The 13,839-nt window shown below is 37.4% G+C and overlaps 2 protein-coding genes across 3 annotated transcripts; one reads left to right on the forward strand and one right to left on the reverse strand.

Moving 5' to 3' along the window:
* Positions 1-261: 261 nt before the first annotated feature.
* Positions 262-3,489, forward strand: LOC149013652 (uncharacterized). Of its 2 annotated transcripts, none has more exons than XM_089158943.1 (4): positions 262-916; positions 1,012-1,112; positions 1,225-2,262; positions 2,349-3,489. In XM_089158943.1, the coding sequence occupies exons 1-4, from the start codon at positions 730-732 to the stop codon at positions 3,054-3,056; spliced, it is 2,034 nt and encodes a 677-aa protein (XP_089015069.1). In that variant the 5' UTR covers positions 262-729; the 3' UTR covers positions 3,057-3,489. The 2 variants fall into 2 exon arrangements, with proteins under 2 accessions (XP_089015069.1, XP_089015070.1); XM_089158944.1 differs by having other exon boundaries at positions 263-916; positions 2,352-3,489.
* A 2,370-nt stretch (positions 3,490-5,859) lies between these two features.
* LOC149013653 (junctophilin-like protein) lies at positions 5,860-12,418 on the reverse strand. Its single transcript, XM_089159546.1, has 7 exons — positions 12,157-12,418; positions 11,996-12,027; positions 10,701-10,798; positions 10,485-10,567; positions 9,210-9,287; positions 9,026-9,124; positions 5,860-7,011 (listed from the first exon to the last, which is right to left on the reverse strand). The coding sequence occupies exons 1-7, from the start codon at positions 12,298-12,300 to the stop codon at positions 6,718-6,720; spliced, it is 828 nt and encodes a 275-aa protein (XP_089015672.1). The 5' UTR covers positions 12,301-12,418; the 3' UTR covers positions 5,860-6,717.
* Positions 12,419-13,839: the final 1,421 nt, after the last annotated feature.

Genomic DNA, 13,839 nt, shown 5'->3' on the forward strand with positions numbered 1-13,839 from the left:
TGGGAATTAATAGTGATTACCCTCGATAAGGGAGGCAAGGTGGATAAAGAATCCTCTGTTTCTGCTGACAAAGACTTTATAAATTCAAAAGACCAGGAGGTCCATGTCACGACTTTCGTCACTATTTCTTTTCTTAGTTCAAAATTAGAAAACCCATTTAGAGGTGGGACTTGTGGGAGAGAGAAGAGAAGAAGAAGAAGAAGAGATGTTTTATTGAAGCTGCAGGGCCTGTTGAGAAGAAAGGCCAGCCGGAGAGGGAATCCTTGGCATCGAAAAGTGAGCAGAGAGAGCGTGGCTATTTCGTCATCATCCTGCATTTTTCTGCTTTTCCCTTCATTAGATTTCAGTTCCCAAAGTCTCAGACATGTTTACGTAGCATTTGGCTTGTCTGTTTCGGGTTGGTGAGGGATTTCAGGAGATTAGTATAATACCTTCTATCCCTCTTGTTGTTTCTGGGTTTTTTCAAATTCTTTCTCATCAATATGGATCCGTTCTTTGCGCTGTATTTCTGTGACAGTTTACTCCTCTCTGCTCACAGCTTTAATGTTCTTAGCTTGCTTGAGTGTTTGAGTGTTTGAAGCTTAAGTGAGCTTTCTCCTGTTGTCCTTTCCTTTTGTTTCTTTTGCCTCCTCCTCCTTTTCCTCCTCTTTTAACGCCTTCTCTCCTGCAACTTTCTTTTTCCTTTCCTTTTGTTTAAAAAGAGAAGTGGGTGACTAAAGCTTTGACGAAATGGGTAGAGAGAGGTCATGCGGTGGTCGACCGACGAACATGAAGAGAGTAGAGAGGGAGACCTCTGGGTGTATGAGTGCTGCACTGCAACTAATCTTCGATTTCCATCGGTTTCAGTTTCCTTTACAGCAACCTTGCTTCAAGGACCCTGATTCATTTCTTCCCGAAGAACCCACTTTCCTCAAAGGTAAACTCTCTCAATCAGAAACCAACTTTTCTTTCAAGTAGGAAGATGAGATTCTTTTTTAAATTTCATGTATTTGTGGGTTTTGTGTAATTTAGGTTTAGAAGCACCGAGGAACAGCTTGGAATCAGAGGACAGTAGTTGCATGGGCCCTGTGCGCTTCTCTCCAATCTCGAAGGGGGACGACTTGAATCTTCCTGTAAGCAAAATTGTGATTTTTCGTTTTGCATTTCCACAAATTTTCCCTTTTAAGCGTTTCTTCAAACAATACTCTGATTTCTTTCTGTGGTGGTTTTCTTTGTGATCTACAGATGGCAATTCGAGTAGGCACAAAGGTCGATGATGCAAGAACAGTAGAGGCAAATAGTTGCATGGCGGAAACATCTTCAGTGACTAGCACCTCTCCTGTTATCAAGAGCCCGAATCTCGTAGCTCGTCTCATGGGTCTTGATCTCCTGCCTGAGGGTGGCTCAATTTCTTCGTCAAAGCGTCACCCAGACAACGATCATGAAGAGAACCTTGGCTGTGAAGCAGTAAAGAAAGATCTTCAATCCCAGATAACTATCCACAGAAGCAGCAAAAACAACATGAATTTCATAGCAAAAGAAGTGAAGTACGAGATGACGGGGACGCGTTCTTTACCGGAGACTCCACGAGTATCTTCGGCTAGAAGATCATCAGATACGGATCCCAGGCTTTCGTTTCAGATAAACAAAGAGAACCTGATGATATCACCTGAAGAATTTAGCTCCAGAAACTCCTTTTCTTGCTCACCTTATTCAACCAAATCGAGAAAAAAAGAGTCGAGGCAAGAGGACGAAAATAGAAAACCAAGCTACGCTCGACAAATCGTCAAACAGGTCAAAGACAGCGTTGGCAGAAGAAAAGTGGGTCTCGACATTACAAACACCACCAGGAATGGAGCAAAAGATGGTGATAGTCCCACGATTAAGCCCCAGAAAACGAAGTTTTTGAGTCATACAAAAAAAGGAGATGAATCAAGCCCAGGAAAGCACTCAGAACCATCACGCTCTCCCCGTCTCAGGTCATTAATGGAGCAGGAGGATAAACAGGCCAGAACAACATCAGCCAGTCATGATCAATTACCACACAATCTAAGACCTTCCTCGCAGCCATCATTGTCACCAAAAGTTCATAGAAAACCAAAAGTAGAACCCTCCATCCAAGCAGGAAAGACGAAATCCAAGAGCCGGAGAAGCAAGAAAGTAAGAAACATCAAAGAAGAAGAAGCATTTGTTCGGGTTGCCCCCTCAACAAAAGCTAATCTCTCGGACAAAAATTCTAAGAAAACCCCATTATCTAACAATCTTGTCAATAATCTTAAGCAGGTATCCATCTGCCCAATTCGTTCTTTCCTGAAATTTTGCGAGTAAATTTTACATATTTTTTTCTCTTTCTAATTTTTTTTTTAAAGCAGGCACAACATCGAACAGGTAGCACGCAGTTACCTAGTTGTTTGAGCCAGAAGTACAACAGACAAGAACGGACGGAAACGCTCGCTGGCCAAGACGACAACAAACGAAACATTAAGAGCAGTGCAGAGTTCCAGTACGTTAATGAGATATTAAGAAGTACAGGAATTTACAGGGATGCGTTTGTTTCAATCACGAGATGGTTTTCTCCGTATCACCTTCTCAACCCATTAATCTTCCATTTCCTTGAACATTCCTTTCCTTACTCCAAAACAGAGGATAATTCCGATGACGAGGGAGAGGAAGTAGAATTTGATCTGGGTAATGTAAGGCATCGTTGCAACAGAAAGCTGATGTTCCAATTAGTTGATGAGATTCTGGTGGATATAGTGAAGCCGTATGTGAAGATGAAACCATGGCTAGACTCCATTCACCGTGAGCTATTCACTTTTAGCACTAAAAAGGAGACCCAGATGACAGGTTTGCAGCTTTTGGAACGATTGTGGTCACGCATTCAGAGCTTTCCAGCCGCCAATTGTCAGATTCTTCGAGACATTGACGCTCTCGTAGAGATGGATCTGCCAGATTCTAACATTCATGCGTTTCTGCATTACTCAGAGGAAGGCGAATCGATCGTCTTCGACATCGAACGTGACATTCTCGATTCACTCCTTCATGAGATCGCAGCCGGTTTCATTTTCGTCCGGTAGAGAAGATGAGGAAGAAAGACAAAAGCCGCTTCTTGCTGATGTCAGTGATCTCTCCAGGGTTCAACTTCAGTGCCGTACATTAACAGCGACGCCAACGGTCTAGATCAGAATTCCAGTCATGTGTAGCATTCAAGTCTGCCCAGAGACTACTATACCGTAAGTGATGTATTTGGGTGCTACAGAAAAATCCTATAGCACTTCAACATTTCTCCACCACATAATAGGAGTGAATTTAGGGTTGTTTTTTCTGAATGTTTTGTAAGAGTTATTTGTGATTTGTATATATAGTATGGGTAAACAAGGAAATGAACAAAGCGGGAAATTCAAATGGATGTATAGGCGTTAGGGTTAGTTTCTTTTTTTGGTAAAGCCGTTAGGGTTAGTTAATATTATTAGGGTTGTGTGAACAAATCTGAAATGTATAAAAATAATTTATTTGTCTCACTTTCGGTCTACCTCACATGCCCCATGAGATATTTTGCATTACATAATTGTATAGTTGTACGATCAGGGTGAAGCTCCGTTAAGATTTCTAGGTGCATGTGCCATCCACTCTTCTTCTTCAGGAGAATGAGGTGGCTTTAGGAAAAAAATTAAAAAAATAATTTTAAAATTATTATGTAATGGCTCATTGATTTGGACTTTGCTTCAGTCCTACGCATTTAATAATACACAGGACTGCCAATGAAAACAATTTCAATTGCTGGATTGAAATCTCGACTAAAATTTGGAATCCAATGAACAAAAATTTAGCTTGATAGTCCAACACATTTAATGCGAAAGACTGAAGCAATTTTGCATTGATCTGACACGTTTGTTGCAGGAATAAAGGTAGAAAAAAAAGGTGAAAAAAATTTTATATAAAATTCTAAAGTGTGACTAATATGTTAGGGTGACATGCTAATTTTTCCACCATATGCAATTTCAAAACTCTAGAAAATAGATTGAAATTTGTCAAAAGGTGTGAAAAATAACAAAGTGAAATTCACATTTAACAGTTTTCCACTAAATCATTTTATTTTCTTGGCTTCTCCCCTGCGTCATTATATAGTCCGGATCGTCTTCCCTGATGAGGAGTATTCTGTGTTCCCCCGACGGCTGTTGACCACAAATTACTGGGAGGCCCACAGGGTTAGGTGATAAGATTTATTTTTTTAAAATATTTTATTATTTTTTACTTGTGGGCCCCAAGCAATTTATGGTTGTAAAGCTATAAGGGGAGATGATCCACACTCCTCATTACATATGGGGGCGTAAATGTTTATTTTTTCTACCCCCCCCCCCCCCAACCTTTGCAAACAAAAAGCACAATTTGCTAGTTGGATCTGAAAATGGGGTGGGAAAAAGTTTAAGAAAGTTAAATTTTTTCATAAAATTTCAACGTGTGGTTTGTTTGGTTTACTAGGATGAGAAAATTAGCATATAAGCTTTCTTAATTTAAGGAAACTTGTTTTTTGAGATGGAAAGCCTAATTTTTCATCCTAATCTTTTCAAAACCTCATAAAATATGTGAAACAACAAAGTAAAACCCGCATTTAAAATTTTTCTACAAAATCATTCATTTTCCTTTTGTTCCTCTACTCCATTATATATGGGTCTTACATTTTTATTTTTTCCCCTTTGCATACAAACTGTGCCAATAGAAGTGAGAATGGAGGTGGTTTTAAGAGATTTTCACGGTTAAAACTATTTTATGAAATTTATGTTTTTCTTGACAGAATATATTTTACATGTATTACAAAATCATTCTTCAAATCCCTTATCTTATTGTTTCATTTTTTAGGAACGAAAGAACAAACTGTCTTAATAAACACCTATAATTGATTCTATTGTTCTTCGCATTCTTCGTTTTGAAAAAACACCAAAATTATTCTCGAAGAATGTTTGCCAAACGCATGTTATACTTGCACAAACTAAAGAAGGAAAGTAGGTTCTTGTCCATTTACAATCCTCTCCTTCATAAAATAATGAAGCAAATATATATTTTTTTATATGAAGATCTCATCTGACAATTCCAATGCACCTTTTTATCTCCTATTTATTGATGTTCACACTAAATTTTCTAATGCATCTTTTAAATTTGATATTCTTGGAGTTGTTGAAAATTCGAATAGTATACATTAGATTATCAATTAGACTGAAATCCCCTGAATTTCAGGTCAGCTTGGAGAATCTCTCTCTGTTCATTGCACAGAACTGTCACAAATGAGAATATTCCAAATCATAATACATTATCTGTTCTTGACTTCCAAAAATCTGAAGCCTTTCTTTCCATCATCATGACCACCGTTTACTATTATCACCATGGACAAAACTTAGTTTCAATCTGCAAGGTGGTTGGAGGCATTTTGTTCTTTCTCTCCATCATGACCATCACCAAGTGTATTATTGCAGTAGACAGAAATATGTCTCAATCTGATAAGATAGGGAAGCCATCAGAGGTAGTGATGAAGCCCATCTTCATCAGTTCTCCATAGTCCAAGCTCATGATACTATTTTGAAAATACATGAGCTTTAAGCTTTAAACGTTCAGATTTTTGAAATTCTGTTAGGTTTGGTCACATCATTCCTTGTTCCCCTCTAAGGTGGATATATTACTTTGAAGAAAACAGCTCAATTTCTCCTGGTGGATAGGTCAATATTGGCTACAGTGGTAGGCTTGATTTGAACCAAATAGTTTGAAACATGAGTCCATCCAATTGTCAAACATGTTAGGTTGAAGCACCCATCAATAATGACATACAGCACTTTATATAGGGAAGACACTATAGTCTTTGTTTGGTATAGGAGGAAGAGTCACCATATCATAATGTTTGCCCCTTAAGTCTCTTTGCTCAACCTACTCAAGATTGTGGTGTGAATTCATCAGTGTTCCTTGTAGAAAATTCAATGTTGACCCCTCATAGTTGTCATTCTATTTATTTGATTGGACATTGTTATGCATGACCTGAGTCTTGTACTCATATCTAAAAATGATCCACATCAATAAATTTGCCTGTTCTAAGATCTGTTATGGAAGCAAAGAGATTAGATTTGATGGTTCACCCATTTATCTGTATGAAACTCTATAGATATATACCTTGCTCTCTCTGTAGAGTCACTGTGAGATTTAGGGATTTTCCTCTTAAGATTTTGGGTGAAGAGTTTTTTGTAATGCCATTCTGATGATAAGTGAGAGACCTCCATCGTAATCTTCTTCCATACAATGTGAAAATTCTTCTTTTTACCCGTTTCATTCAAATTATATTCTGTGAGTCCAAGTTACTAAGCAATTGTTAAAAACATGGGTAAATGAGTCATCTGACATTCTAAAAGTATATACAAAGAAAACTGAAATTTGAATTTGTTGTATTTGATCTAAGTCGGATATTTCTTTGGGTCATCATCAGTCAACACAGTACTTAGTCTATAAAGCTAAACATGGAATAGAACAAAAACAAAATGAATTGGACAAATTTCGCCAGCTTCATGAAAATTAAGGGTAATGTACAGTTCAGGAATGGCTAGAACCTAATAGAAGGGTGAAAATGATAAGAATAGGATTGACTAACAAGATGGGCAAAAGATACAAGCTTCAAAACAGTACCTACTGGGAATGACAGCAGTAACTTTCATTCTATTGCTTCTGCCCATGCAATGGAGACCACATAGTAGCCTTTGCTCAACTCCTACCATCCACATCAAATCCAGCACCAGTCCAGCCAGGTCCAGGAGATCCTCTTCCCTTAGGGAAAGCTCCTAGTCCCCTTCCTCTTCCTGAGTTAGAACTTCTTTTCTTTCCACTTCCATCTCCCTCAACATGAGGCTGTTGGTTGTTAACATTCATTGCACTTCCATTATTTCCTTGACCAAGTACAGTTTCAGCTGCTTTAACGGCTGAAATTGTTTTTTGACGATCGGAAGGAGCATCTGAAGCTGGTGTGCTGTTCAGTGCAGGCTGTACTGCTTTCTGATCCTAAAAGTGCAGCGGAGAAAATTAAACAAGCTAATCAGTAGAAGTTGCTTAAGTTGTTAAAAACCATAATTAGAAGTCAATGTGATGCCATCAAATTAAATATCATTATCATTATTTAACAAATTGATCGTATGGCAAAAAGAGCAGCTATCCGTCAGGTGCTGATGCAGGTCTCAAGAGCATCAATATAGTGCTTCAAAAACTACCAATGGGGAGAACAAAACACAACTCATTGATTCCAATCTTATGACCTTAGATCAGACAACCTCAGAGAGAAAACAGCAAAACTGATGAGCAATTTCAGAATATCAAGTTGAGCCGATTCATCTCATTGATGAGGGTATGCATACTGGGCTAACAGAACTTACAATGAGACTCCTACTTGAGGTAGGGACTTGGACAGCTTCTTTCATAAATCAGACATCTAAATTTAAAACATAAAACTGATAAATATAAAATAAAATAAACTAATGAAAGACATCTCCATTCTTTAACCTAAATTGGAAAAACTACTGATTTAAAACTGAGCCAGAATTTTAACCATTGGTTCAATCGACTTGATTGAAAGACTAAAAAACGGACCAAATATATGAAAAATTCGTACTCAACTAATGTACCCATGTTTTAGGTTTATTAAGTTGGCCAATTACAAAGCAAACTATGGAATGAAAGCCCAATACCTATATGACCCAATCTTTAAGCCCATTCCAAGGAAAATAACCCAATTCAGTGCTGGATCAGCATTAGGTGCATTGACATCTGAGTCTGGGTTCAGCATACAGAATCGTAATGCTTCTAGGGTTTCTGATGTATCAGCACTGTTGCCTAATTCCATGGTTCAAGGTCTGGTTTTTAAATCTGGTTCCAGCCAGGAAGAAAACCAAGTTGGTGCTTCTTCTTTTTTGGGAACTCGAAGCTAACTTGGTATAATACACTAGGCAGCTTACTATGGGCCATTAAAACACAATGGCGCCATCAAAGTTTGAAAATTTGAAGTCCAAATAAATTGGATGGTTCTGACATACTAATAGACCCTTTTTCTACACATAATTTAATATTATTGAGCATACAGTTAATGTAAATTACTGAGATCTAATCTGGATGCTGTTTCTGTAACTCATCTTCTGCCTCATCTCAGAACTTCAGAATAACAGAGACATCTCAGGGATCTCAGTAAAGGTTTCGACAGGACTTCTTTTTACGCTAATATCCAATTTCTGTTTTGGATATTAGCTGTTTGATCTGTGTTTCAGTACCGAAGAACAGGAAGTTGTTCCATTCATAGATCTGATTTTCCAATCTATCTTTGCTTAACCTGATTTTACCCAATTATTTACTGATATTAGTTCTTAATTTGGTGAGTCTTTTTTCAAGTAGGACTATTCTGAAACTTTAGTTCAGATCCTCTGGTCAAGTTCACATTTTGATACTTTGTTCCTATTACTGAATAGAGAAATCCATTAAAATTTGATTCACATCTAAGATATGAGTTTCTGAAACCTTAGCTTTTAGGTTTGTAGAAACCCATCAGGTGCTGTTCCAATTCTCGGCCCCTTGGGCCCTCTACAACTTATGTTACATATCTTTCCTTTATGAAACCAATCAAAAACTACTCATACAATGACAAAAAGAACACTGGCTTGGCATGAGCCTCATGGCTTTACTCTATAAGATTACCTGGCCAGGTGGTGGTAGTAACTAGTATGTATAGCTCAGAAACCAGTCAAATCAATTCAAAGCCAACTTCAACAACCACAGCTTATAGGCTATCTGATTGGAGGATACTAAAAAAAAAAAAGGATTAAAGTGCATCAGACAATTCATTTCTATCATTTGTAGAAACACTATGCATTCAGGTTAGCTTTTGCTTTCCTATTTGACATGCACATAAGTTACATTGTCGCAACGAGCTAGCAATGAAACTTTAAAAACAACATCCACTATAAACTAGTAAAGTTATAGAAACAAAGAAAAATATGAGAATGACAATAGAAAGAGGTAAAAAAACGCTTACAAGTGCATCAGCAACAGAAGCTCTGCCTGGATTTAAGGCTTCTAGCCGCCTTTTCAGCTCCTCTAGCCTAGAGAACTGAGCGTTACTGCTTTCTTGAACCTACTCAAATAAAGATCAACAACTTGATTTACATAACAGCTATCCTCCATCAGAATCCACATGTCAGAAAACAGTTTAGACATACCAGCCGGTTTAGATCATCGCACAGATTCTGTTTGATTGCTTCCTCATCCTTCACAACCTTAGATGCTTCTTCCCAGGCCTAAAACAGTTATTTAACTAAAAATATTTCTCGATCTTTACAAAAATGGACTGGATATGCCAAAAAAATGCAAATATAATTCATCTAGGAAGACTATCAAAAGTAATTGGACATATATGCTTGGAACCTTACTGATTCTCATTGCCAAACAGTACCATGTGTTCTACCATTTTACCATTAAAGAACAAGAAATAAGTTAGAGCTCAAAATTTTCCCTAATCTACAAGACATATTCTATAGTATGGTGGGGTCTCAAAAACATTAAATGAAAACACAACTCATTGATAAATTCAAAATTTTGAATATACCACCAGAAAAGTGGGAGTGAAAATAGGTTAGGAATCCAGTGGTAAAATAAATATAAACCCAAACTCAAGTAAAATCCCTTTCCCAAGACAATAAAAGATGAATAACCTGAATTGAAGTTTTCCCTTTTAGAAGAAATATAACCTAAGACAGGCAAACACAAATTCAGATATTTACTTTCCTTGTCTTTGTAACATCTGCTGTGGCACCCAAAGCATGAAAGATAAACAAGTAATTGCATATGGTCACTATTCCATGATACTGTTCCTCATTTTTGAGTAAAAGAAGGCTGTATTCAATACACAAAGCTTCAGTGCTTCTTATTTTGAATGATCCAAGCAACAAAATCTGACTAGAACCCAAAAGGGCATTGTCAAAAGATCCCTTTTACAAGATTGAAAATGAGTTTGGCTCATACTTTCATAGCAAGATAAACATTCACTCTTTGGTTAATTATATAGATTTCTTTAAGCACATGTTTTAGAGCTATCCATTATATTATAAGCCTGTCCAGAATCTACACTCTTCAATTAATTCATTTCAGTTGCATGAGAGAGAAATTTCTCTATGAGGCCTTTTATCTGCTCAAGTGGGTTAAGTCTCATCTCACACAGTTATGAAGCAGCCAAAAAAATACACTTTTCACTTAAGAATCTATAGATAGAGTGATGCAACCATGAAACAGGATCAGATAACAGAGAGAATGAGAAGCTGCTTGGACTAGCCACCAGTCCTGCTTTTTGTAGAATTTGAGAGTGTAGGATGTAAATTCAACAGGTTCATAGAGCATGTTTTAAACATCTTTTTCATTCTTTATTTTTCCTTTCTTTGACAGACAATAAAACATCTCTAGTGAGAACATTTAACATGGTCAAATGAAAGGGAACAAACCTTACGTGCTTGCTCTTCCTTCTCCTTTGCAACACGTATTTTCTCAGTTGACAGTTCAATTTTTTTCCGCATGAGTTCAAGTGCTTTACATGACATTCCAACAGAAAGGAGAAGGCAGTATATCAATTAATTGTGCATGCTATACCAAACAGTCTAAAAAATTGTGATTTAAAAATAAAAGCTAATAATCAGAGAGGCAAAACTAATTTTGCCCACCTGCCTTTTTAGGCCCAGATGTGAGTTTCACCTCCCTCGTAAGATTTGCCAACTCTTTTTCAACATCACGGATTTTAGAATAGTTTTCTTGAATATATCTGAGCAAACCATGGAGGCATCAAACATTATGGACTTATAACAATCTACAGAATACAGTGGAACTAAAGTAAAATCAATATCAATCATAGTGTAAGAACATCCAATAATCCCCACATTTGCACTCAAAGCCACAATTTGATTGATGAATGTCTGCCACTTTCGTCATCTAAAAGAATCAAATGACAGTCACTCTCAAGCAATCTTCACAGAGTTCCTGAAGCATAGCTATATTACTTCCTTTATGAAAGACAATGGAATGACATGCATCAGTTATTCAGTTTTACGTGAGAAGGAATGTACTGCCTGGTTACATACAGCACACAGATCATTTGCCCAGAAATAGGGCCAAGGGAAATGACTACTGCATGGCTGCACGCTGAATAAAGATGCTACCAGAAAATCTAACTATAATAAACAGAACATGAATTCCTTGCTAGTTTTGGACACTAACAATTATTTGATGAGGTCGAGTTACTGATTTTTCAATTATTACTGAGGAAGCCATGCTGTCAAAAGTTCACCATCTACTGCCCCTCTGTTAAAAAACGTATAGCAAATCATCGTAATAAGGGCTTGTAAATTGATAAGACGCCAAATCTAAAGCAGCAAGGTAGTACCACATGTAATCTCAGAGTTATATTTTTTTGAACAATGTCTGATCCATAGCAAATGAGTTTTCTTCCATCGAGTAATTCCTCAGGGCAATCCCACAGGTAGGGGAGTAAAGCTCTCAAACCCCATAACACTCCTTACTCCATCTCAAACTTACAACCTTTAGCTCCAAGTTCAAGTTAATGGATGTGATTTACATTCAAATCCGCTCTCAAATTTTATTGAAGATATGAATGCACTCCTAAGAAACAGATTAGATTCTCATTGAAAGGCAGTCTTGCCAATCAAAGCCCATCCTTTCCCCCATTCAATTATTGGGGCGCAATGAAGGACATCAAATTTATTCAACGCCAGTAATGCAAACCATTGCCTAGACAATGACGGGATGGAACATAAAACAACACTCGACGCAAATTATAGATCAAAAGAGGTACCAGAGAATAATCCGAGCATCAGCCGCATCAACCAGGTGGTACAAGACATAGAAAAGAACCAAATCTTAAGAAGAAACCTCAATTATTACAAGCAAATTTAAACAGGAGAAAGAAAAACGAAATAACATTACGAAATAGAAATGCACATACTTTTGTAATTGAAGCTGCTCCTCCTCGATTATCTGAGAAAATAATTGAAGAAATGTAAGATTATAGTTCAATCAAGAGATACAGATTATAGTTCAATCAACAGATACAGCAATGAACAGTTTGTCCGAGAGAGAGAGAGAGAGAGGAAGAGACTGAATTACCTTCTCGGTATAGGCGATAACAGGGGCTTCTCTGAAGATGCCATCGGGACCAATTTCGGGAAGGAGAGAAGGATTCATGGCGTTCGAATGAAACTCGGGAAGCAAATCAGACGTCCGATCTGGTCGATCTCTACTCCATTGCATCAATCGCCGGTAGACGTCTGAGATCTTCAACGTTTCTCCGTCTTCGCCCTTTTATTTCTTTCTTTTTTTTCAAAATTTATTTCTTGATTTCTCTTGTTTTTCTTCTTAAGCAGAAATCTGAGTTGAATCGTGAATCTGTAGCCGACACTTGCTGCGCCTCACCCGATAAACAATGTGGCGTTCCGTTCCATCCTCTGTTTTCTTTTCCTTTTTCAAATAAATCCATCCTCCGTTTCCTCTCTCAAACGTCACTGGTGGCAGATGCTACACTGTATCCAGTCAACAAATCAAGTCAACTAATTGGACGGCCAGGAAATCCGAAATCTCCGTTTATTGTTGCACACGTTTCACATGGAAGGATAACTCTCTTACGCTCCAGAAGCGAGAAGCACGTGCTCGCACACGGAGGAAATCGCGGTGTGTCAATCAGTTGCGTTCTTATCCTTAATTCCATTCCCTGTTTTTCGTAAAACTGATCCATAATTCCTTGCCGGCGATCATTTTCGTCTCGATGGCTCAGGTTCCGGAATTGAGCTGCATGTTAACTGAGCTACGTACAGTGAAGATGGAACAAGTGGTCGAAGTCAAAATCTTGACCACCCGTTTCATATATGTATATTTTTAAACTTTTTCAAAAATTTTGGGTCGAGATTTCAATCTTGGCCATATGCACATATGTAGTTGAACCTAGGTATTTGAATGGCTCCGTTCACCCTTCATCTATATATTATAGGGTCCATGTATATATCCATGAGGTATCTCTATATATATTTATATATAATTTCATAGGTGGATATATATCTATAAGTAGATGGGTTTTTTAAATTTTGTTCTCAAACCATAGTTGAGCTATTAGTTAAAAAAGATAAGGGATAATTTTTAGATGGTTGAGGGATTAGATCAACCGATCGGGACTTTTTTTTTTTTGATGCTAGGCCAGATGCAACACTAAAGTTGAACCCCAAGGTATTTCAAGTCCGAGATATGTGCTCTGTCACCCTTCATCTTATGTTAAGAGGAGCCATGTAAAATCCACTGAATGGTTTGGGATCTTTTACCTGTTCTCTTCAAACCTTTCCACCACACAAAGATGTTCACATCTGAATTTTGACAAGAAAAACTCAGAAATAGATCCCTCAGGCTGCTGCGTTTGTTTGCAAAGGTGGGTGAAAAAGAAAAAAAAAAAAAAAAAATACGAGCCCATGTATAATAAGGTGAGAGAAAAAAAAATGATTTTGGGAAAAAGTGGTAAAAGTGAATCTCACATTTTAGTTTTACACATTTTTCACAAAATCCCACATATTTTGTGGGATTTTAAAAATGCATGGAGTAAAAAAATTTGCATGTCATCTCATCAAATAAACCACACTTTTGAAATTTAATAAAAAAATATAATTTTTCAAATTTTTTCTCACCTCTGTTTTCCCACTCCACCTTTTTTCCAACAAACAAACGCTGCTCAATGATTGCTTTCTAATGTACAGTGTCGAAATTGTTCCAGCTTCATTTGCCACCATTTCTTTTTCCTTTTTCCTTTTT

The sequence above is a fragment of the Hakea prostrata genome, chromosome 6 (genome assembly GCF_041222555.1).
Source record: "Hakea prostrata isolate BN-2017 chromosome 6, UWA_Hpros_2, whole genome shotgun sequence".
Taxonomy (NCBI): Eukaryota; Viridiplantae; Streptophyta; class Magnoliopsida; order Proteales; family Proteaceae; genus Hakea; species Hakea prostrata.

What these genes read in the sequence shown, in the direction of transcription:
- LOC149013652 (XM_089158943.1), top strand. Translation starts at nt 730, where the DNA reads ATGGGTAGAGAGAGGTCATGCGGTGGTCGACCGACGAACATGAAGAGA. An exon ending in GGGACGACTTGAATCTTCCT is followed by an intron (nt 1,113 to 1,224) that starts GTAAGCAAAATT and finishes TGTGATCTACAG; the next exon opens with ATGGCAATTCGAGTAGGCAC. An exon ending in TTGTCAATAATCTTAAGCAG is followed by an intron (nt 2,263 to 2,348) that starts GTATCCATCTGC and finishes TTTTTTTTAAAG; the next exon opens with CAGGCACAACATCGAACAGG.
- LOC149013653 (XM_089159546.1), bottom strand. Translation starts at nt 12,300, where the DNA reads ATGCAATGGAGTAGAGATCGACCAGATCGGACGTCTGATTTGCTTCCC. An exon ending in GAGCAGCTTCAATTACAAAA is followed by an intron (nt 10,799 to 11,995) that starts GTATGTGCATTT and finishes TGGTTTGCTCAG; the next exon opens with ATATATTCAAGAAAACTATT. An exon ending in ATCTGGGCCTAAAAAGGCAG is followed by an intron (nt 10,568 to 10,700) that starts GTGGGCAAAATT and finishes TGTCATGTAAAG; the next exon opens with CACTTGAACTCATGCGGAAA.